This window comes from Sturnus vulgaris, chromosome 6, assembly GCF_052056855.1.
Source record: "Sturnus vulgaris isolate bStuVul1 chromosome 6, bStuVul1.hap1, whole genome shotgun sequence".
Classification (NCBI taxonomy): domain Eukaryota; kingdom Metazoa; phylum Chordata; class Aves; order Passeriformes; family Sturnidae; genus Sturnus; species Sturnus vulgaris.
In genome coordinates this window covers 8,909,005-8,930,841 of record NC_142248.1, presented here as the reverse complement: position 1 = coordinate 8,930,841, position 21,837 = coordinate 8,909,005, and the positions used below count along the sequence as shown (strand labels likewise).

The window sequence follows — 21,837 nt, the reverse complement described above, 5'->3', positions numbered from 1 at the left end:
AAGAGATTTAATATTGGGTGTATAGAGCTGAAGCTTTACAAAATATTTCATACTATTTCTCCATCAGAGGCAAATGTTGGCATTGCTGTAGGAACATCAACTTAAGAATGTCCCACTTCTGCTCTAAAACACAAATTTAATAAAATGTAACCATTTCACTGCAAAACAGTTCTCACTAAGCTTCTAGTCCAGACCTCTGAAGGTTTCTCATTTGTAGCATTATTTGTATATACTTTGATTTCTTTTTTGCAACATTTACTCCCCTCTTCAGTATCTTTATATAGCAGCTGAAACATACAACTGTAAATAATACAGAAAAACTGTATTTAAAAAAAAAAAGGCATTAATTTACGATCTACTGAAAACACATGAATACATGTCATTAAGCACCATTTTTGTGTGACTACCAATCACAAATGTAATGCCAAACTTCAGATGAACTTTGCTCTGTCTGAAGAAGTTTACGTTCCTAGTTACAAACATTTGAATACAACTAATAGAATGCCTTTCCTACTGGTATCAGCAGCCTTTTTCTCCACCAACTACCCTCATGGTCCACTTGTGACCCTGACACACCCTCTCCAGGGGTTGATGCTCACTGATTCCTGGGTCAGCACAGCAAGCTCTGCTTGCTCCTCTCTCTTTCCAAGGCCTCAGAAACTGTCCCTGCTGTACAAGGCTGGATCCATAACTTGATGTTAGATTTTAGCTGGATGGGTGGAAAAGGATCAAGAGTGTCCATGTACTTTCCCAAGAACTAGAAGGTCATTACTTGCTTGAAGTCTTGTGCATGTATTTTCAAATGTTCTTACACCTTTATCCATCAGTTCATTTCCATTCACTTTTACTGGAAGGCACAGTATGACACCTGCTAGCAGTTTTCTGGTGGTAGCAGGCAGAGACTCCATAAACTTTATGGCAAAAACAAATGCTATAATACAGCTTTGGCTGCATAAGCATGCAGAATAGATATAAAATAAACGTCTTTCTGGATTCTCTGTACCTCGTGCCTAGACTCTGGAGGCACCTTATACTTCCAAAACCTTACATGTGACAGTCTACGTGGCACATAATTTTCTCTCTGTCCTCATACCAGAAAAGCTTACCAATTTCTTCCCAAATGAACAACAGTCCCTCTGTAGAGCAGTATCAAACACTAAAAAAAGTGTGTACCAAATATTGCATTCATTAAGAAGTATGCTAAAACAACATTTAGGACTTCCCTGTCTAAAACCAAATTATATTTGCCTCAGCAGGCAAACAACTCTCACTTAATATTTTCAGGTTATACAACTGAGAAGACTGGATATGAGCTCTCCATAAACATTCAACAGAAATAGGGAAGAAATACAAAGGAACAGATTGAACAGAAAGGAATTCCTGCTAGAGATCCAGTTTAAGCTGGTGCTCTGCCAAAAGAATAGTGAACAACTCTTGCCTCACCAGCTATCCATCCCCACCTCTGTGTAACAAGCCTGAGAAAGGAAAAGGTCAAGGTGTGATCTTGTCCACCACCAACAGGAAAGTAATAGTTTTAACCCAGACATGCTCCTAGATTCAATTCACTGCACAACCACACAGATGTTCTTGGTAGCTCAAAGGAAAGGAAAAAGGCATGAAAAATGGCACAAGCCTCTTTCAGAGCAATACTGGCAGATGCTCATTTAAATTACTTGTGGAACTGGATCATCAGATTTAGGTATTGAATTTCACACAATTAAATCTCTACTGATTGATCCTTTTAAAAGGTCTCAAGTGATAAACAAGGCTTCCACCACTTCTGTTAAGAAAACACTATGCTTGTAAGAACTACATACATATCCTTCCATATAATAATCTTCACTGTTCCAATTCTTTGTCAGTGGACTGCAGATATTAGAGACATGTCACTACATATTCTTGATTAAACAATATGGTTTAACTTCTTAAAATCACAAGTAAATGTTTTCCAACTTTCGTTTTTTATTCCTGAAGTTTAATATCTGCAGCAGTTTTAAGTTTCATTGATTTGAATGCACACTGGACTTAATTCAAAATTCCTGTACTCTTCACATACATCCACCCTTAACCTAACTTTATTATTCAAGTGCATAATTATAATATTTTTCAAAAGGGCTTGCTTTTGTTTAAAAAACCAAAAAAACAGTAGAAAATAAAAATAAAAAATTATGCCTTCCTGTAGAATTTCAGTACCTTCAAAGGACATCAGATAAAAGTTCATTTTTCATTTGTCTCCCACCCTGATTAAACCTTTTCTGCAGACAGGGTAACACAGTCAAAATAGAATGGATTATTGGGTATTCTCCCTTAAACACAAAAGTATATACTGCAAACAAGATTTCCTGTCTTGACAGCTTGCCTTAGCTCTGAGCAATATCACTTTCTCACATATTGCCTTTAGGAAGATTCGAACAAAATAGTACGATTCAAATTCCCTAGTGCCATTCTACTATTCAAATACCCTTTGTGCACATATATTTATTATTTATTCAGAGTTCTATCCATTTATCATGGCATCTTTCACAGAACAGACATGCAGTATTTTTAAACATGTAATAGTGTACTTCCAAGAGGCCTTTGAAACTGCCTAATCATAATCCTGCTCCAAGACTACTCAGAGGAAAAGGTGAGTATGCTGCAAGAAAACACTTGAAAGCTGAGGAATCATAAAACTCCAATCACTGGCCTCAAGCAGTACCAAGAATTGCTTTCAACTGGTAACTCATACAAATGAAAGGTTGTCAGCTAGGGAGTCAGCAAGTGGAAAAGTGGGAAGACAGGTGGGGAGAGGACCTAATTCTAGCAGATATACCAGAATTAGGCAAAATATCAGGACACTTCAGCTAACAAGCTTAATATCCCACAGGCTGCATACCTACAACAAATCCCATAGGTTTCCCACATGAAGATGGAAAAAACTACTGCAGTGTCCCCCCATTAAACAAAGAATGATCAAAAAACAGCCACACAATGAAGTTGCTTGAGTTCAGTCAGTTCAAGAAGATGACCCTCTGTCACACGTCAATCACAGGTCCCTGCCTGCACACATCAGTACAATCCAGACATTGCCAGGCAGCCGAGATCCACCCATTTGCCTCCAAAACATCCTTCTTCCAAATTTAAGAGACACACAGCTTTCTCAGGAGGAAATACACTGAAGACACTGCAGTGGTAGAAAAAATAATTAAAACTGAGTTTATGGAACATGGTCCTCAAGAAAAAAGGCAGACTCTTGCTAAAATCAATTTCAGAACTGAAACAATGTTTTCCACTTTCAAATTCCAGAAACAAAAGGCTGATGCCTATTTGCATAGATATTTAAAAGACAGCAGAATTTTTAAAGGGACAGTATTCCCTAAAATTCAGAAGTACCCTATAAACAATTGCCCTCTTTCTCCCTCTCAAAAAATAACTGCCACAGTTAATGGTGTATTCAATTCCTGCCACTATTTTGAGAACCTTTCTGCTACTCAAAGAAGATTGTATCAACAGTTTACTACAGTGTAGCAGCTAACAGACTTTCTGCACTATTTGTTCATCTGATTTACTATTTAAAAATGTTATTGTGAATAGTCATCCCAACGTATGCAGGCGTTTAATACAAAGTTTATGCAAGCACATAGTCAGGGAAGTCTTAGCTGCAAGTTTCCAGCCCTTCCTAACAAGGTATTTCCTACAAGCCCCATCCCGGAACACCAACTCCTGATTCCAAACTAGGCAGGCCAGGGTCTAGCTCCTCATTAATCCCCATTGCCCATAACAAGCAAAGACAGCACTCAGATCTTCCAGGACGGGATCTAGCTTCCATTAATCTTCAAGGCAGACAGTGACAACAGACCTTTTATGGAAGGATACAGGCCTTGGCTAATCACTCCCCAAAGCAGGAAGAGAGATTAAAATCCTCATCCCAGAAGACAGCTGGGAAACAGCTCTTTTGGAGGTTAAATCTGTGTCTTTCTGATGCCACTGCCACCCACTACAAACTGTCCCTGCAAGACAACTCCTCTGTTTCCAGTCCCTAGACTCCCAAATTTGGATGAACTGCATTTACAAAAAAGACAATATCCACAAACAGATCACCTTTCACTTGGAACACCAGTTGTCCCCAGAGACGCAGAGACAGACAGACAGACAAAACAGAGACTGTAAGCCCTGGCTCTCAGTTCTGCTCAGCAAATGCCCACCAGGCCAGCCACACTGCCTGGTGAGCCAGTGTGCTCTGCTGGACAAATATAGAAAGCAGAAAGTGGAACAACCCTTTCAGCAGAAGAGATTCTGCTCAGATCCCCGAGAGGGAGGAGCAGGAGCTGAACCAGCCGAACTGCTTTACCCATACATGGTCTCTGAAAGAGAACATTGCTAAGACAAGTTCCTTTACACACGCACACCCTCGTTCACTGTCACATCGTGCAAGGAAAGAAGAGAATCAAAGCATACAAACCTAAAGGAGTTACTGCTTTGAAACGAGTTCCAACTCCACTTTGCTTGTGTCCACCTTAATAACGCACAAACATCTAACACACTATTCACCAACAAAATCTGGGTGGCAACTCAGAAACAAGACAAAAATCTTCCTCCCAGGGAATCCCCACACCCACTAGCATTTCAATAACTACTGAACTAGTAAAATCTTCCTTGTTGCTTCTGGACACACATATTCACATATTAAGTTCTTGGTTTGACCTTCTCCCCCCTCCTGCCCAAATTGAATTACAAAAATCTTTTTAAAGCCTTCTCAAGTATTGTCCTAAACCAGGAAGCATGACCTTTCTCATTGGTTGATACTAATTACTATGGTGACCTGCCATATCTTGTCTGCTTTCCCTGTAGTCCTTTTTGCTAGTGTTTAAACACTAACTAAACCTTTTCCTATGCATTCTTCTTAAAAACAGAAGAAATGCACTATGCAGCACCCCATCCCTTTCACATTCTGGCACAGAAAGAGCAGAGTAAGTGTAATTGAAAAGCCAAATCCCTAGGTCTTCATAGAAAAAAAAACCTTAAAGAAGTGGCACGGTCTATTTATTTATTTTTTAGTACACAAGTAAGACAGTTTGCAAACTCAAAAGCAGCTTCATTTATATTAAAAAAGCATTTTTCACAAGAGATTTCTTTCCACATGCTGCCTCTTGCTTCTCCTTGGTGTATCCCGCATTTATGTGGTGATACCAAACTACCTTACAGGAGCTACCAGAAAAGTTCTTTCATCCAAGTGGAAGCTGCAACTTCCAGCTATATCAGGATGCAGCAGCCAATTCAGAATTCAGAGAAGCACATTAGTCAGGTACTTTTGTTAACGTCATGTGCAAGTAGACGCAAAAGTGCTGGCATTCAAACCAACGAACCTGATATTTTTTCAAATTTCTCATTTACTGAGATAGTGGTTTAGGCTCCCTGCAAATTCAGCAAGACAACAGCACATGCAGAATTAGCTCTACACCGAAGAACAGCCTAAATTATTTTCCTTATAAAAAAGGATCAAGAATATGTGTCCTAGTCTTGCTCACAAAGAATTGCCTATTAAACTTAGACTTGAATTAAATGGAAAAATAATTTTAAACCCAAAGAAATTCCAAAGCAAATTCCACGTCAAACAATTAATGTCATAGCAGCTTTCACACTGAAATATAGACAGTAGCACCTACAGCCAGTCTCTGAAAGTGATCAAATTCGGGCACTGAATGTATAACCCAGACTGTAACATGGGTGGCTTTAGTCCATAAATATCAGAATATCCCCACTTAACTTTTCCTAAGTCTCCAATGCATATAATCTTGCATATAATCATGGATTTCTGAGCAGTCAAAACTGCTTTAGAGAAGTAAATATACAATCCTTTTTCTTCCCCAAGAAGATTTTGCATATTGATATTTTCAAAGGTATCACTTTTAATGTCACTTAGGACTGTGCAAGGAATTTTTACTGTTTCAACTCGTGCTCAATTGTGCTACACATTGTACAGTCATCAAATAATCACGAGCAAGAAAAAACAACCAACAAAAAACCAAGGAGAAATACAACTCATCACTAAGTTGACCTGTTATCCCAAGTATTTTTTATTTCATAATTTTAAGTGAAGAACAGAAAATTTTTGAAGACAAATAACAAGGTAATATTGGGTAATATGGGTAAATAGGCAAAAAATATTTTTAGATGGTGCTCTGCTTTGGAATACAAAACTATAAATTAGAGAATTACTTTTTCACTTTGTGCCTACACAAAATGCAAAAGCTAGATGTGATGTTCAAAACACATTCTCTCTTCCAGAAAGATCAATATTTCATTGCATTCTGAAGAAACATTTATCAAAACTCTGTCTTGTAAGATTTTGCAGAGATAATAAGATGCCTGGTGTCCATCCTGCAAATCTCTACATATATTAAGAAAGATGCTATCGTTTTTGTACATAGACTTGGACATTGTTTGCTAAGTGCTTGATTTGAATTACAAACTCCTTTGCTTTGGAAAAAAACAGACATGAATATTCCCTTTCCAATAGAGTCTAAAAAATTTGTGGATTGCATGCCTGCATTGGAATATCTTTTGAAGTGCATAGTTTGGGACAAAAATAGCAGAGAATATGTATGGGTTCAGTGAAAGTCTGAATTTTAAGTGATAAGATGTTTGAAGGACAACAATTTTACTCTGACATGTGAAATACTGAAATCTAGTAGATAACAACTACATTATTTTTGTCAAAGGTGCCATACAAAACAGCCTGCAGACAGATATGAAAGCTAAGCGAAAGAACAGTTTTGATAGTGGTGAAAAAAAACAAGCCAAGGTCCTGAAAAACTCTAATTTAAAGTAAAAGTCACCTGCGTTCTTATATGACTTGGGAGAGCATTCAGTTCTGAGAGAATACAAAGCATGCAAGCAATAAAAATGCTCTGCAAAGGAAATTCTGCCAGATAGGACACTAGCATGACACCAGATATCCAACAAACATCCATCCTCTCATCCACATGCTCACTCAGGATCTCCTTGGGAAGGACAAAGAACCCAAACTGCCTGCTCATTTGCATGGATTTCAGCAATACTCCAGCTAGTTATTCCATGCTATATTACAAGCAATCTAGTCAAACCAATGTAAAAATCCCAGAGCAATATGGTTTTAAACCCAGTTTACATAATCTTAAATCTGCCTGGGACTTTACCACTGCAGGCCAAACGATTAAATCAGTTATAAATCTATTCTAAATCAGTAAAGACTGATCAAAACTTGCAGTTTATCACTTTGCCACTAATATTGTGCCTCTAACAGCACACCTTTTCTAAAAACAAAACAAAAAGATAGACCAGGCTATACTGAAGTACAAGTATATATAAGAATACTGAAGATACAAGGGTAACATGTGTACATGGGACAGACAAGACAGCTTGTGGACAAGGATTCCTCTTCTGGCATAAGGCTTTCACTTACATACAGCTGTGACACAAACTGCATCATCTAAACAGAAATTCTTCACTAAGAGTTGGAAACGACTGAAGATTTCTGTTCAGCCATCTAGCTGCTCATTGTTCATCCTGAATTCAGCTAGCAATTTTAGCACAGAGCTAAAACAGCTGGAAGTTTGAAGCTACTCAAGATGTCAGGGATGACTTCCTTTCCTTGGGATGATGACTGCTGCATTCTATTGCTGTCACACAAATAAGCCTGCTCTGTCCATCACCGTTCAGATTGTGAGCTATTTCTCCCTATAGCAAAGCATTTGCAGACTAAGTGGCACTGCAGCTTTGCCCCAACATATATTTTAGTTCTACTTGCTTGAGTCTCACATCAGGTGCAAACAAGACGATGCTCAGTCGATGTTTGAGAAATCTCCTCCTGAAATGTGAATGCTAAAGCTCTTTCTTGTCATTCTTACATCCCAAACACAAAATGTCTTGGCATCTTTCTAAAATAGGCTGTAGAGAACTGTAGCAGAAAATGTGGTACCTTGCATTCTTGCATTTATTCATATAACACGTATCTCTGATGACTGGTAGAAGGGCAGTAAAACTACTCCTTACTTTTTCCAATCAAGATAATCTCTCTTGCCTCAAAAAATCTTGCAACAGGATCACCACTCAAGATCCTGTGCTGTGATACTTTGAGAAATACCCATCAGAGGCCCTAGATAAGTTTTCTCAATTTACAATTCCCATCCTAATAAGTACTGAAATACTTTAACTTCTCTTCTTCTATACTACCTTTTTCTCCTGCCAAATACCTGATCAATGCATAAAAATCATATCTTCTTGCCTGAAGGCAGTTACCAAGGCACTGAATAACTCTGCACATAGTCTTGAAGGACAAGCAATACTAAACATGACCAGATTGAAATAAAACATTTCAGACATTCATGGCAAGACTGAAATATAAGAAAGCAGAAATATATATCTGAGTCTATTTGATTATTGTGGCTGTCTCAGTAACCACACTCCTGTTATGACTTGGAAAAGTGTTCTTATTTGCTTAAGAACAGTCTCCAGTTCAACAGCCAGAACAGTGGGTTTATAGATCTCAGTGCTAAAGACTAATAACCAGGAACTCTCAAAAACTGTGAGAATTTGTCTCACTTCCCACCTACTCTAAAATAGGCACTAGCAGAAAAATCAGAGTGGGAATTCTGAAGAGATTTGTGGCAGATGACTCAGTAACTGATAATCAATAGCCACATTTCAGAAAAATATGCAAAAAATAATGAAGAAGCAACCTGTTCACAACAAAGTTTCCCAATACATTCAATTAGACATTGGATTTCAGTTAGAATCTTACTTTAATCAAAGTGAATCTAAACATTTAAAAATCACGTAAGCACCTACCTTTTATGAAATACAACCAATTCAGGATACTGAACTGAATTAGAAGAAAATTTACACAACATTATAAATATTTCCCTTATTTCAAAGCATCATATCTCGTTTCAACCAATGATTCTGCAACTGATGTACAGGTTACTTGGCAAGCTATGGATTTATTATTAATGAGACAGACAACTATTGTATATCGATGATCTTGCCACATTTCCTCCTTTCCCTTTTAGAGAAGCAGTGCCAAGGAGCGTGTTTTCAGAAGCCCTGCTTGTAGCAGAAGAACTAAAAGAACCTTCCCCTACCATGCAAAGATAATCCTGTAAGTGCATCAAGTTTTGGAGGCCTAGCAGAAACATGGATACAAGTAAGAAATACACAGTAGGACTACCATGGATTTCTTTATCCTATCTCCCATAGTGAAAGATGGACATGTTCTTCTTGCTTTGTAGGTAATTTACTTTCAAAACAAAGCTACCTAACACATAAATCTTCATGTTTTAGTGTTCATGACTTTAGAACAGTCACTTTTCAACCGTCTGCTTTTCTACAGATGCCGTGTTACTGCTTTATTTGCACGCAAATAGAATGTCCTAGGCCTGCATCAATTATTTTGTTACCTATAAAAAGAAAAAGATACAAAAAGGGAAACATGTAACCCAGCAGTTACGGTCCAGAATTGATTTTTCCCCAATGCAAGATTAGAAACTTAGGGAAAACCAGAAAAAACACAGTCATGCAAGAATGATCATTCAGAAAGGGTGAATACACTCCTCAGAACAGCACACACCTTCCCAAAATAAGCATCAGCAATAATTCTGAATGTGAGCAGAGGCTGAAAGAGAACAGTAAGCACCTAAAGAAAAAAATAATTCTTTACATCACCGTATTTAAAAATTCCTATTTAGGAATTTTAGTAGCATATAGATTTGCACCCATGTCTCTGAGCAGATATAAGATTTGTGCTCCTGTTCTGGGGCTTCTTCATCAGCAAAAATGCAACTGAACATATTTAAGCTGCTAGATGCAAGCTGTACCCACCCTTACATTTCCTAGCTCAGTCTAAAGACATATGGAATAATTTTAAACATCGACCACTGCAGCAGTATTTCCAACAATGCTGTTTCTTCAAGACTTAGGTCCAGACACAATTCTAGGAAGATACAGTATCTCATATTATGCAGAGATCCCAAGAACATAGCCGACGGGAATGGAAAAAAGAATAAAAATGTGATAGGTTTATTATGGCCGTGCAATGCCAAGTCAGCGCAATAAAAATCTATCTGATGAACTAACCTAGAGAAAAACAATAGAAGAGACAGCAAAAGACACTAGGAGAGAGTTCAGAAATTTTTGTAATCACTGATACAAAGAGTAAGACTGAAAGGACAGACATACACAAAAAATAAAAACACAGATTCAAGATAGCAAGCTCTTGAAAGCCAGAAGTCACGCGTGCTTCATGCTATAAATCCCCATCAAATACTTTTCTAAATCCAGCGAACTGGTGAAACACACCCAACGACCACACTCAATCAGGACACACAAGAAAGCTGCAATGCTTGAAAAATGTTCCCCGACAACTTCTGGCAGAAGAGAATGCCTATGCCTTAAAGGTGAAAATGTCTGGGCCACAGTTCCTCAGGAATTTAAAGGAATGTATTCTAAGGTTGCTTCTCAACTTCCTTCTCGTAACAGTCCTATTGAAAAAGCAAGCTGTTAACAACCTTTACTGCCTTTGCACGTATTTATCACCCATTTCACGCTTCGTCTCTCCTGGTTTTTATATTCCTCTTCCTACTTCATTCCAGCAGTGTCTGTCACGCCCTCTCATACTTGAGGACTGCAAATCCTCACACTGCGCTGAACTCCAATTTCCCTGCTCGTGCTTCTCGTATGCCCGACTCGCCTCCACCCCCTGGTGCACCAGCACACATTTCACTGCTCCAGCGGACAGACCCCCACGGTACCGACAACAGCAACCGCACGCCAGGTTCCTTTAAGCGCCCGGGGGCCCCGCCCGGCAGGCCGGCAGCGGCCGAGCCCGGGGCAGCCGCTCCCCCGCCCCGGGGTCCGCCCGGCCTCGCCGCAGCCCCCCCGCCCCCAATGGCGCCGCCGCCGCGGGCCGAGCTCGCACCCGCAGCGCCACCGCCACCGCCCGCGGCGCTGTCAGCGCTCGGATCAGGGACGACACCCGGCAGCCTCCGGCTCCGGGCCCCGGAGGGGCTCCCGGCGAGGCGGCACCGCCCCGGGATGGCGCGCACGGGGCTGCGGCGGCGGCTCCCCCGCGGGCGGGAGCGGGGCGGCCGCTTCGGCCCGGCACCCGCGGCCTCGCGGCGGGAGCGCCGGGGAGCGGGGGAGAAGGGGCAAGGAGCCGTTACCTGCGCGAGACGGATCGCGCTTCCCGCCGGCTCGGCCCCGCGCCGTTCCTGCCGTGCCGTGCGCGGCCCGAGCTCCTCCCGGCGGCGCCGCCCTCACCTGCCCCGGGATCCGCTCGCGCCCCGCTCCGCTCCCTGCGCCGCCTCGGGCCGGCTCTGCAAGATGGCGGCGCTTCCGGGAGAGACCACGGCGGGCGCGGCGTGGGGGGGCCGGGGCGGAGCGTCCGCTCGCCCCGCACCGCCGGCCCCGCCCCGCCCCGCTCCGGCCCCGCCGGGCGCCTCCCGCCCCCCGCCCGCCCTCGCCGCGGGTGTCCCCTCTGGTGGCGCTCGGTGCGCGCCTCCGCGGCGCAATCCCGCCCGTCGGCCCGGCACGAACCGGGCGCGCATGGGGCTGGTGGAGGCGCTGGGCGCCGGCGCGGCGCGGCTGCTCTTCTACCCATCGCTGCTATACACGGTGGCGCGGGCGCAGCTGCCCGGGTCCCGCCGGCCCTGGTTCCACCGCATCGACGAGGCCGTGCTGCTCGGCGCGCTGCCGCTGCGGGGCCGCATCCGCAGGGTAAGGCGGGCGCAGCGGGGCGGGCCGGGCCGGGCCGGGAGGAACGGAGGTCCCTGACGGTGCCTGTGCCCGCAGCTGGTGGCGGAGGAGAACGTGCGCGGCGTGGTCACCCTCACCGAGGACTACGAGACCCGGTTCCTCTGTTTTTCCCCCCAGGTGAGCCCCGGGATTGCTGTGCCCGTCGCTGTCTGTCCCTGAACAGGTGAGGCTTTAGCCGCCTCCTGCCGTCATCCCGGCAGCGACCGCCAAGTTTTGTGGCAGCAAAAATGAGACTACTCCTACCTAAACTTACTTTAAAAACTATGCGACAAACCAGTAAAACGTGAGCATGCGAGTGACCTGCAGCTGCAGTGGCAGGGAAAGACAGGGAACGTGGAACCCTGTACATCACTATACATATATACATAGCTGTCTGCTATGCCTTTGGGTTGGGAAGAGATCCCAATGTCCCTCGTTTCCTTTCGCTGAAACACATTTTTTCAGTCCCCTTTAACTTCTGCCTTCTGATGACCAGCACGGAAGTTTTCATGCATCTGATTTGAAGGATTGACATTCAAAGTCTGTTTATAGCCTCTCTGGATTTCTCAACTGTCTCAACAGGTTGTGAGTTTCTTTCAGTAAAAAAACCAACCCAGAAGTTCACTGTCCAAATCTACTGTCTGTTACAGGAATGGGCGGCAATGGGAGTGGAGCAACTTCGTCTCGGCACTGTGGATCTAACTGGAGTGCCCACCTTGGAAAACCTGCAAAAGGGCGTGGAGTTCATCCTGAGACACCGAGCCTGCGGTAACAGCGTCTATGTGCACTGCAAGGCAGGGCGCTCCCGCAGTGCCACCATGGTGGCAGCATACTTAATTCAGGTCAGGAGTCTCTGCTAAATGGGGTTAATTTTCATTTAAAAATGGAAATAAAATGCAGACAACCTTTGCAGTTAACTCTCAGGAAACCTCTGAACGTGTACAGGTTAAAACTCCATTATGTTACAGAGCTTGGCCACCCATTTTAAGAGAGGCCTCAAACTTACCTTGTTTTGAATGCAAATTTTGAATTATTCTGCTTTTCTTAATTCTTTTTGTGGAGGAACAGATTGAGGTGGGAATAATAAGTCACCCATGAGTGTAGGTTCACTGAGCATTTAAAGATCTGTTTTTGTTGTTTGGATTTTCTCCTTGGTTTACTGAAGTAGTAAGCCTTCCTACGCTTTTTCATAAATACAATTCAGGATCAAGAGAACTGACTTGTTTTCTGAGTTCCTCTACCAACCCAATTGGGGAAGTCAGCACTAAGAACAAAATCCCACCTGTGGATTCTTCCCGTGGTGTTATTTAGTGCTCCCTGGAAAATTTTCCATTAGTGTTGAAGAGAAAATTTCCTCACTAAGTGCTGAAATGCAATGGGAGTACCAGTAGAGTTTTTTTAAAAAATTTTAAAAAGCAAGCTGCACTTTAGCTCTGGTTTAGTGGGACTGACACAGGAAACTATTCACAACGTGAAGGAAGAGCAAACAAGATGGAAAGTGGAGGGCCCAGGCAGCAACTATTCCTCTTTAACTGAGGGTCTCACTTCATGAATGTGTGACCTGGAGGGCCTTTCTGAGAAGAAAATCAAGTAAACCTAAGGGGCAAAGCAGCAGCAAGCTTTTTAACACCTCTCATACTGCCCTCATAAGCCTCCAGGAGGGTTCCATTAACTAGTGCAAAGATGGAATGGATTTTCACTTGCTGGGTTTCTGACTTTTCAGCTGCATCACTGGAGCCCTCAGGAAGCAATAGAGGCCATTGCCAAGATTCGTCCTCACATCCTCATTCGACACAAGCAAGTCCAGGTCCTGGAGAAATTTCACAGGAACATGATCACTGAGAGAACTGCATAACTTATTAAGAACTATCAAGATCCTCAGCTGCTATAAAAGAAGTTTTTAGGATCTAACAAAAGCTAAAGTGTTTTCGTTCTTGACTATCAATAAAGAACGTTTTACAGTAAAGGTGAGATAGGATTCTTTCATTAAAGCTTTCTTTCCTTATGGCTAATATTCTAGATCTCTTGGAGCCCCGTAATTTTTTTCCACACATCAATGCTGAGCGGAACTGCAATCCACAGGAAGTTCAAAAATATTTGTATTTGAAGCAAAGAGAAAAAAACAAAATATTTTGTCTCAGTAGAGACTTTATTCAGATTCTTACCCAAAGGGTTACAGTGCGAACAGAGAGGGGTAGGAGGAAGTGGTCTTATTTCTGTCTTTTCACCAACACTATGTTATAATTACAGGTGAGAATTTCCTGTACAGTAAAGGAAGCCATTGCTCTAAAAATGACCTCCCTCTTTATACTAGGTGATGACAGAGCAGTAAGCAAGTACTCAGTTGGTTACCACTCATCTAGGAGAAGTGCTGAATGCAACCTAAGGGTCCTGGGGTCAGTTCTGGAATCTGTCTGCCAGGCCCTCCTTCTGCAATAGGACACAGGAATGTTTAAATGGGGGCATCCCTGGGGGACACAGTGCACATCTAACTCTGTGACTGACACAGCAGCAACACACAGTCTCCTAGGCAGTTAAAACTAGCAGTTTGGGCCAAGGAAAATGTTCTCCATATACCCCAGGACTTTTTAGTGGTGGATTGGTTCCAGGCTAAAGTAGCCATTTGCTGCCATTTGGGCCTCAAACGCAAGCAGCTTATCATCAAGGAATCAAAGTAATAGTATTTAGTCCATCTGAAATCTAAGATACAACAGTTCAATATGGTTTTGATAGTGCTATGTAAAAGAATAGGCCCACAGTCAGAAAGCTGTATTTCCTCTGCACAGGTACAGAGGATGGGGTCTTTACTGGGTGTTGTGAGCCTGTAGTAATTGGGACTGGTGCTGAGGGTTGTAGGTATCTTCGAGCTGCACAGCAAGACACTGTTGCTGTCTTTCTATCACTGGGCCTGTTTAGGCTAGGACAAACTGCAGGTTAGTGAGCAGCACTTTGATGCCACTTGTGACTGTTACAACAGAGGTGGCTGGGTTAAGTTTAAAAGTATTTGCATCGCCCTTTTTATAGCGGTCACGAAAGACATAGATGCTGCCATTGCAGCTGGCAATTTTCCAGAGGGATGGTACTGAGCTCCAGGCATCTGGGAGGCACAGCCGGGTGAAGCTATCCAGCAGGGGATTGTAGCAGAGCAGTGAATCCCCCTCGGCCACAATGAACACCACATCCTTGTGCACGGCAGCGTGCATGCGCCCTGCGAAAGGCAGTACGTATGGCTTCACGTGGCATTTCTCTGTGTTGGTATCATAGCACTGAATGAGCCGAGAGGGCTTGGTGAAGAAGTCTAAGTCATTTTCCTCCCCACCCAGCAGGTAAATGACACCATTAAGGTTCACCCCTGCAGCTCCAGAGACTGCCACTTCCAACTGGCTGGTCTCTGTCCAGACGTTGTCTCGTACTCTGTAATAGATGACAGCATTAGAGAGAGTGTCCTGTAGAGTTTTCCCCCCCAGTGAATATATTGCATCCTTGCTTGGCACGGAGACGAGGGTGTGCTGGAGGCGGTCACGGGGCAGAGGAGCACACCATTCCCAATCTATAGTCGCGTTGTTGCACTTCCACATGCGTCGTGGAATGGAGCCACCAACGACGTACAGGTCACTACCGTGCTTGCAGGCCGCGGTGATCTGGTGACACAGGCTGTTCTGGCCACTCACACTGATGGAGTCATCGTCAGCACAGTGCAGAGAGACAGCGAGGGAATGTGTACGTGATGACTCCTTTCCAATCAGGTAGATGTGAACGTTTTCTCCAATCACCTGAGCGAAAGTAAAAGTGTATCAGCAGAATTAGATCTGTTCACACATCAGTAATGCTCAAGACTGAATTTTTCAGTTTAGGACCCATCTGTGGGCCTGAGGTGTATAACCTCCTTCCCAAGTCCTGCCACTCCAGAACATTCAGGATTCAGAGCCTCAAGGCCTCTTCAAGATACCATTCATATCTGACACAGAAAAATAGCCACAGATGTCACTGGAACACAAGTGTTCATGGTTTAGGTAAGGGCCAGTTAAATCACTAATGTATTTACAAGGGGAATGCCAAACATAGATTTCTGAACAGTTTATTTGGTAACTGAGGTGAAATGACTTATTTGTGGCACTGCTCCAATCACCAGTGAAAGCAGCCTCAGGTTAAAAGAAAAAAAGCTGTCAGTGGGCTTGCTATTTATGACACTTAAAGCATCCTCTCACAAGCACCATGACTTTCTATGACATTTGTGTTTTGTGACTTCCAAGTCACACCTGTGACCAGAATACCCTGCCCTGAGAAGTGTGAAACCAGCAAGTGCTACATCAGCCCCAGAACATAAGGTCTTTTTATACCTTCAGACTTGATCGCAGAGTCTCTGAAAAGCCCGCTCGCTCCTCCTTGTTGAAGTTGATCCAGGTTTCTATGGCAACTGTTGGATTCTGAGAACATGGAACGCCATCTGCGGTTCAGGGACAGAAAGACATTTATGGTATCTAGACAAAGGTATATGTACTCAGGAACATCCTTTTCCTGCAGCTGCCTCCCCCGACTCCCACCACAAACCCTACTTTTTAGAGAGGAGAAACAGACACAGGTGTTTATAGATTTTGTCAGGCATGATCAGCACTGCCAGCCAGCCAACTACATGAAATTAATTTGGGTAACTCCAAGAAGGCAGAGCTGCTAGATCTTAAGCACCTTGGATGAGTTTCAGCAATCTATTCAGGAATCTATGTCCAAGAGAAAGAGGACAGGAGAGGGAACTTACATGCTGTGTGGCAATGACAAGTACTTTCTTATTTAATCATTTAGGCAAGAAGATTCTGTAACAGAATCTCAGCACCTGCCTTTCTTTCTGGCTGGTCCTAGAAACCTATCTATCAAAAGCCATCTATAAAATGTGTCTGAGCACTGTCAGGCAGCTGACCCTCATGACTGAACATCTGGTGTTGCTCCTATCCTCTTAACATTTGGAAATCCCCAATGAGCTACTAGAGCTTTTCTTAGCTGTGTGACAGTAGGAAACACTCCACAGACTGCATCAGATTGAAATCTCTTTCCAGACATAACTGCAAGTTTTGGTTTAGCCACAAAGTCTTGCATCATTATCATCAGTACATTACCTAAAAGATTATAGGCATTTCCTTCCAGTTTGAAAGCCAGCAATAATGCATGTGCTCATTGAGAAGCTTCCCTACGAAGACTCTCTGATTTTGTAGTCTGCTCTCATGACAAACTCTGAATTCAATTATGCTGAAGGCACCAGACAAATTCCAAAGCTTTTCTCTATAGTGGAAGGGAGCAGAATAAGTGTGGCACCAAAGCAGGTTTTTCAACTCAGTTTAAAAAGAATTCCCATAAGCTAACCATCACATGTAGTGCTTAAATGGAAAAAAAAGGTTTTGAAATTGGTCCTAGAGTGCAACAGAAGATAATCTTAATAAATTACTATTTCATGAAAATAATTTTAATCCTCGTCAATAAAAGTTTCCTCTATTTAATTCTCAATTAACTGAACGAAGATGAGGGAAAGGCAAAATGAAAGGATTTTTCCTACCAGCGGTAGGGAAGTATTTCAGATTTTAATTCATTTTATGAGCTAAGTTGTGGCATAAATGCAGAGTAATGTGATTCTACATATGAAAATAAACGATGCATGGAAAAAAGTTATACTGAGCAAATGTTTTAATTTAGGACCACAAGCGCTAAAGTCCATAGTCCTAAAACTGGTTTTTATGTGGAATTCCTAGGAAATTAAAGGTAACCTCTACAGTTTTATTTCATGATTTTAAAGGGTTTTTTAAATGAACTTGCAACTTACTTAAAAAGCTTTAGCTACACAGTTATCAAAATTACTCTAAGTTTTTCATGGTTTTTGAGCTATCAGTACATATACTCAATAGGTTCTTGCCTGTAAATTTCTTTAGATGCAATAGAGATAATTTAATGCAATATCTGTGAAGACTCTCGAATGCATAGCATCAACTCTAAAGGCTAGTTTAGGTCTTATGGATAGATTTGCCAGTGTTCCAAAGAAGCCAGTCATGATAGGTTTATTTTTGCAACCGCATATAAAACATATGACACACAAAGTCTAGTTACTTACTCAGTTACAAAGAATAATTAAAAGCATGAAAGAGGCACATTTGGATATATGAGCTGCTTCTACATTCTTGCTTCCTCTAGCAATGATACATAACTGCAGAAGAATGGATTTGTGACTGCAGCATCCTGGAGAGGTAACAAGTACTGACTGTACCTACTAGGGCAGCAGAGCTTTAAAGAGTGGTGAAAACTGGACTAAGTTGTTAATGTGTTGACATGTCCTTTACAACTCTGAGTCATGGCATCCATTACTGTGGAAGGCTATTACCTTTACAAGAAGGGCAATTTCTGTATTACTCAAGATGTTACAACGCCTCTATTTCAGTCAGTTGAGTGCCTAAGTAATTCTAACAATTACATATAATTGTAAAGAACACTAAAATAGTCTAAAATATGTGCTCAAGCCTTCTTACAGATGTTGAGTTATTGTATTACTATGTTTAATCATTATGAGCTAAGGGAATATAAAAGCCTTTGATAGGATGTGTATTTCTGGTAAGGCTTCTTTACTTTTAATGCAAACAAAATTACAGCAAATTGTAGGAAGTTGTGTTTAAAAAATGTGTTACACTTCTAACCTGTTGACTCAGGAACTGCTGTGCATTTCTGGCATCCTGTGTGTCCCTTTTCTGCAGCTTAGAGGTTTCATGTCCAGTAACAATTAATAGTTTGGGGCTTTTTCTGATAAAGGTGTCCAGAATGTTTTGCTCTGCCTTGCTTAGCTAAGTCTCTGAATAGACAGTGATTATGAAAGTTGGTATCTTTCCATCTATTTCACTGACTACTTGACCAGACTCTGAAACTCTCTTTCTACATCCACACCCTAGGTAGTTTCCTTACCTGTAAGGATGTCTGTCAGCAGGCGGAGAGGCAGGTGTAGGAACTCCTCTGTCTCCTGCAGCTGAGACAAATGTGACTTTGCACAGTGTTTGGCAGCTGTGTAGAGCTCCATGTCACTGTGTTGATCTGCCAACCACATGACCTGCAGACAGTTTCTAACCTGCACTGTACGGGCCAGAAAACGGGAGCACTCTTCAAAAAGGGCAGTCAGCTGGTACATGTCTGCCACTTCATAGGTTTCCTGTAACTCCTCTGCCCTCAGCTTTACAGTCCCATGGTAAATATAGTCCACAAGGAGCTGAAAGACACTCTCACTAACATCCTGCAGCTCAATCACCCGGTTGTGGGCCTCCTTTAGGTTGGAAGTGAACATAGAACGAAAAAAGCAGCTCTGAGCTGAGAGGACCAAACGGTGCAGCTGGAATTCTTTGCCTTCCACTGATATTGTAACATCAGCAAAGAGCTCATCCTCCAAGCATAATTTCATAATACCCTGGGCCACACGGCCTGAGTGGGAGCGGTCAGTGAAGGTGTAGTTAACAAAGTAGTTTTCTTCTGCAGAGGAGCCTCCAGTCTCTTCTGACGAGTCCATGGTGCTGCACAAATCAGACCTCCAGCAATCTGTAAAATCACAATAATTATACAGCTTTCTCTCACCACTAACAAGATTATGCAGTACTTCAGGGTACAGGGAAAAATCAAATATATTGGTATGAGTCCAGCATATTTTAGACCGAACATAAACAGCCAGAGATTTGTGCTTGAGCTTCAGAATCTCAAACAGCAAATGAGAAGCTGGCATAATTAAAATTATAATATATATCAAACTTCCAGTACAGTGAACATCACATTCCAGCAGGCCTGGGAGACACGCATATCTTTTCACCACTCATTTCACTGACACAAAGAAACGCAGCAAGTTATTCAAGTGGAAAGTCCAGCAACTGCCCTAGGAAACTTGCAAAGCCAGAAAAAGCAGCAGCAGCATAGCTGGACTAGATGTGAAAAGGATTACAGTATCACACTAAAAAAAAAGCACAGGCAGCAGTTCATATCATCAGGAGGTATTAATTACTGTCCAAACCCAATGATGAATCTGTATCAAGGTGAACTTGTTTTTACCAAAAAGATGCATGAGATGTCTGCCAGACGTAACCACCAGTCCTTCAAGCTAACCAAGTGAGATAACTGATGGTTATGCCGTTTGTAATGTGCCAGTCAACTTCAGCATGCAAAACAACGTTAGATGTTGTTAGTCACTGCTTCTCAAGTGGAAAGGGAACAAAATTTAAAACAAAACACCACGGATGTTTGCAGATCTCCAGGTAGTTTGTGGGTCAGAAAAGCTTCTGAAACACAGAAGAACTACTACAGCAAGGAGCTCTTTTTTACCATGGCTCTTGACAGTATTAGGAACAGTTGCCTACCTGTAGTCACTTTAGACTCATTTTTATAACTGAACTACCATCCATGATGTCTGATCAGAAATTTCTTCCATTAATAATGAACATTATTTCAAGTACGTTTCACAAAGATGTGATTATTTTATCCAACAGATTCATAGTTACTCTTCCATGGTTTATCTTGTCAAACACGCATTTTCTTTTGATTATTCTGCTTGATCAGGAGGGCTCCAAAATTCTTTGCTCAAATTCTGTTCATGGGAAGTAGTGTCTACATCCTTAATTGACTGGACAAGCCCGTATCATCTCTGGTGATAGCCTGCCGTAATTATACTCTTATCTCAAATTTACATAGTTCTGGTCTGTCTGAAAAGTATCTATCCATTAGTCTGTAAGAGGAACTGCAGTCAGCATAGAACTTGTCAGTACTATTTTTCCAGCTTTACGAAGTATGAGCCTATCCTGTAAATTGGCTTCCACTTTGGTTAAAGCTCTTTATCTTTACAGTCAAGGTGCTTAGGAGCTTCAGCCCAGAATGCAGAAGAGACCACACAGAGCACCAGGATAAGGACAGATGAACTACTCTGCCCTCTTGGCACGGCAGAACCAGCTGCCCACGCTGCCCTGCACAACTCCCAGAAGACTGATGCCAAGTCACAAAAGAAACGCCAAGAAGCAGCAAAAGACTACGTAAATCTCACATCTTCCACCCAGACAAAGCTCCCCTCTGCACCCATGGTGTCTCTGCTATAAAGAAAGAGGCATGTAGGACAGGTAACTTCCCATAAAGCCAAATAGTATGCTCCACGTACTCCATAGGCCAAGCTATCAGTGACAGTGGTTTAACCAATATCTAGTACATCTCCTTCACAGAATCGCAGAACCACTTTCAGTTGGAAAGTCCTCTGAGACCATCGAGGCTAACCTGCGTCCGAACACCACCACGTCAACTAGACCATGGCACCGAGTGCCACATCCAGTCTTTCCTGAAACACCTCCAGGGACAGCAACACCACCACCTCCCTAGGCAATCCATTCCAGTCCCTAATCATCCTTCCTGTGAAGAAGTTCTTCCTAATGTCCAGCCTAAACCTCGCCTGCTGCAGCTTAAACCCGTGTTCTCTCTCCCTGTCGCTGGTTGCCTGGGAGAAGAGGCCAGCCCCCACCTGGCTACACCCTCCTTTCAGGCAGTTGGAGAGGGTGATAAGGTCATCTCTGAGCCTTCTTTTCTCCAGGCTAAACTAACACAGTTCCCTCAGCCGCTTCTCATCGGGCTTGTACTGCAGCTTCCTTCTTTCCTTGCTCCTCACAGGGTCGCGGACGCCACGGCGGCGCCCGGGACCGTGGAACCCCTGAGCACAACTGACAGCGACCCCCCGGTCCGGGACAGGGAGAAAGCAGGGAGGGAGCCTGATCCCCGGAGAAACGCAGATTCCCAGCGGGCCGCGCTGACGCCGTGCCAGGCTCAGCCCGGGGCTGCCGGGGTCCGCCGCCCTCCCTGCGCGCCCACACCTCCCGGCGCTCGCCGCTGCCCCCGGCCGCTCCCCGCGGCACCCACCTGCGGCGCCTCCCTTCATGCCGCCGCCCCGGGCTGCCCCAGCGGCTGCTCCCGGCCCTCACCCTGCGCCAGGCGCCGCCGGGCACTCGCCGATTCCGCCCACCGACCCGGAGCCGTCCCCGGGAAGCTCTTCGCGCGCTTCCGCCCCCGGGGGAAGCGCGGCGGCGGCGGCGCTTTCCGCTTCCGCCCCGTGCC

The 21,837-nt window shown here is 43.4% G+C and overlaps 3 protein-coding genes across 16 annotated transcripts in view; 1 reads left to right on the top strand and 2 right to left on the bottom strand.

Annotated features, from left to right (window-relative positions):
* The window catches only part of CELF1 (CUGBP Elav-like family member 1), a 63,662-nt gene extending 52,313 nt beyond the window's left edge, over nt 1-11,349 (bottom strand). For 6 of the 13 annotated variants that reach the window (XM_088166841.1, XM_014881875.2, XM_088166844.1 and 3 more), the window contains exon 1: nt 11,178-11,341. The gene's annotated coding sequence lies outside the window, so the exon portion shown is untranslated. Of the gene's footprint in view, nt 1-11,177 lie in introns of all 13 variants that reach the window. The other 7 variants (XM_088166839.1, XM_088166837.1, XM_014881873.2 and 4 more) reach the window with 4 other exon arrangements.
* A 112-nt stretch (nt 11,350-11,461) lies between these two features.
* On the top strand, nt 11,462-13,714 carry PTPMT1 (protein tyrosine phosphatase mitochondrial 1). The gene is made up of 4 exons (XM_014881952.2): nt 11,462-11,730; nt 11,806-11,886; nt 12,399-12,590; nt 13,472-13,714. Exons 1-4 carry the CDS (start codon nt 11,560-11,562, stop codon nt 13,601-13,603), a joined length of 576 nt encoding a protein of 191 aa, XP_014737438.1. The 5' UTR covers nt 11,462-11,559; the 3' UTR covers nt 13,604-13,714.
* A 164-nt stretch (nt 13,715-13,878) lies between these two features.
* Nucleotides 13,879-21,779, bottom strand: KBTBD4 (kelch repeat and BTB domain containing 4). Of its 2 annotated transcripts, none has more exons than XM_014881947.2 (4): nt 21,705-21,779; nt 18,682-19,302; nt 16,089-16,195; nt 13,879-15,521 (listed from the first exon to the last, which is right to left on the bottom strand). In XM_014881947.2, exons 2-4 carry the CDS (start codon nt 19,271-19,273, stop codon nt 14,661-14,663), a joined length of 1,560 nt encoding a protein of 519 aa, XP_014737433.1. In that variant the 5' UTR covers nt 19,274-19,302; nt 21,705-21,779; the 3' UTR covers nt 13,879-14,660. The 2 variants fall into 2 exon arrangements, with proteins under 2 accessions (XP_014737433.1, XP_014737430.1); XM_014881944.2 differs by having other exon boundaries at nt 21,643-21,777.
* Between the last annotated feature and the right edge of the window lie 58 nt (nt 21,780-21,837).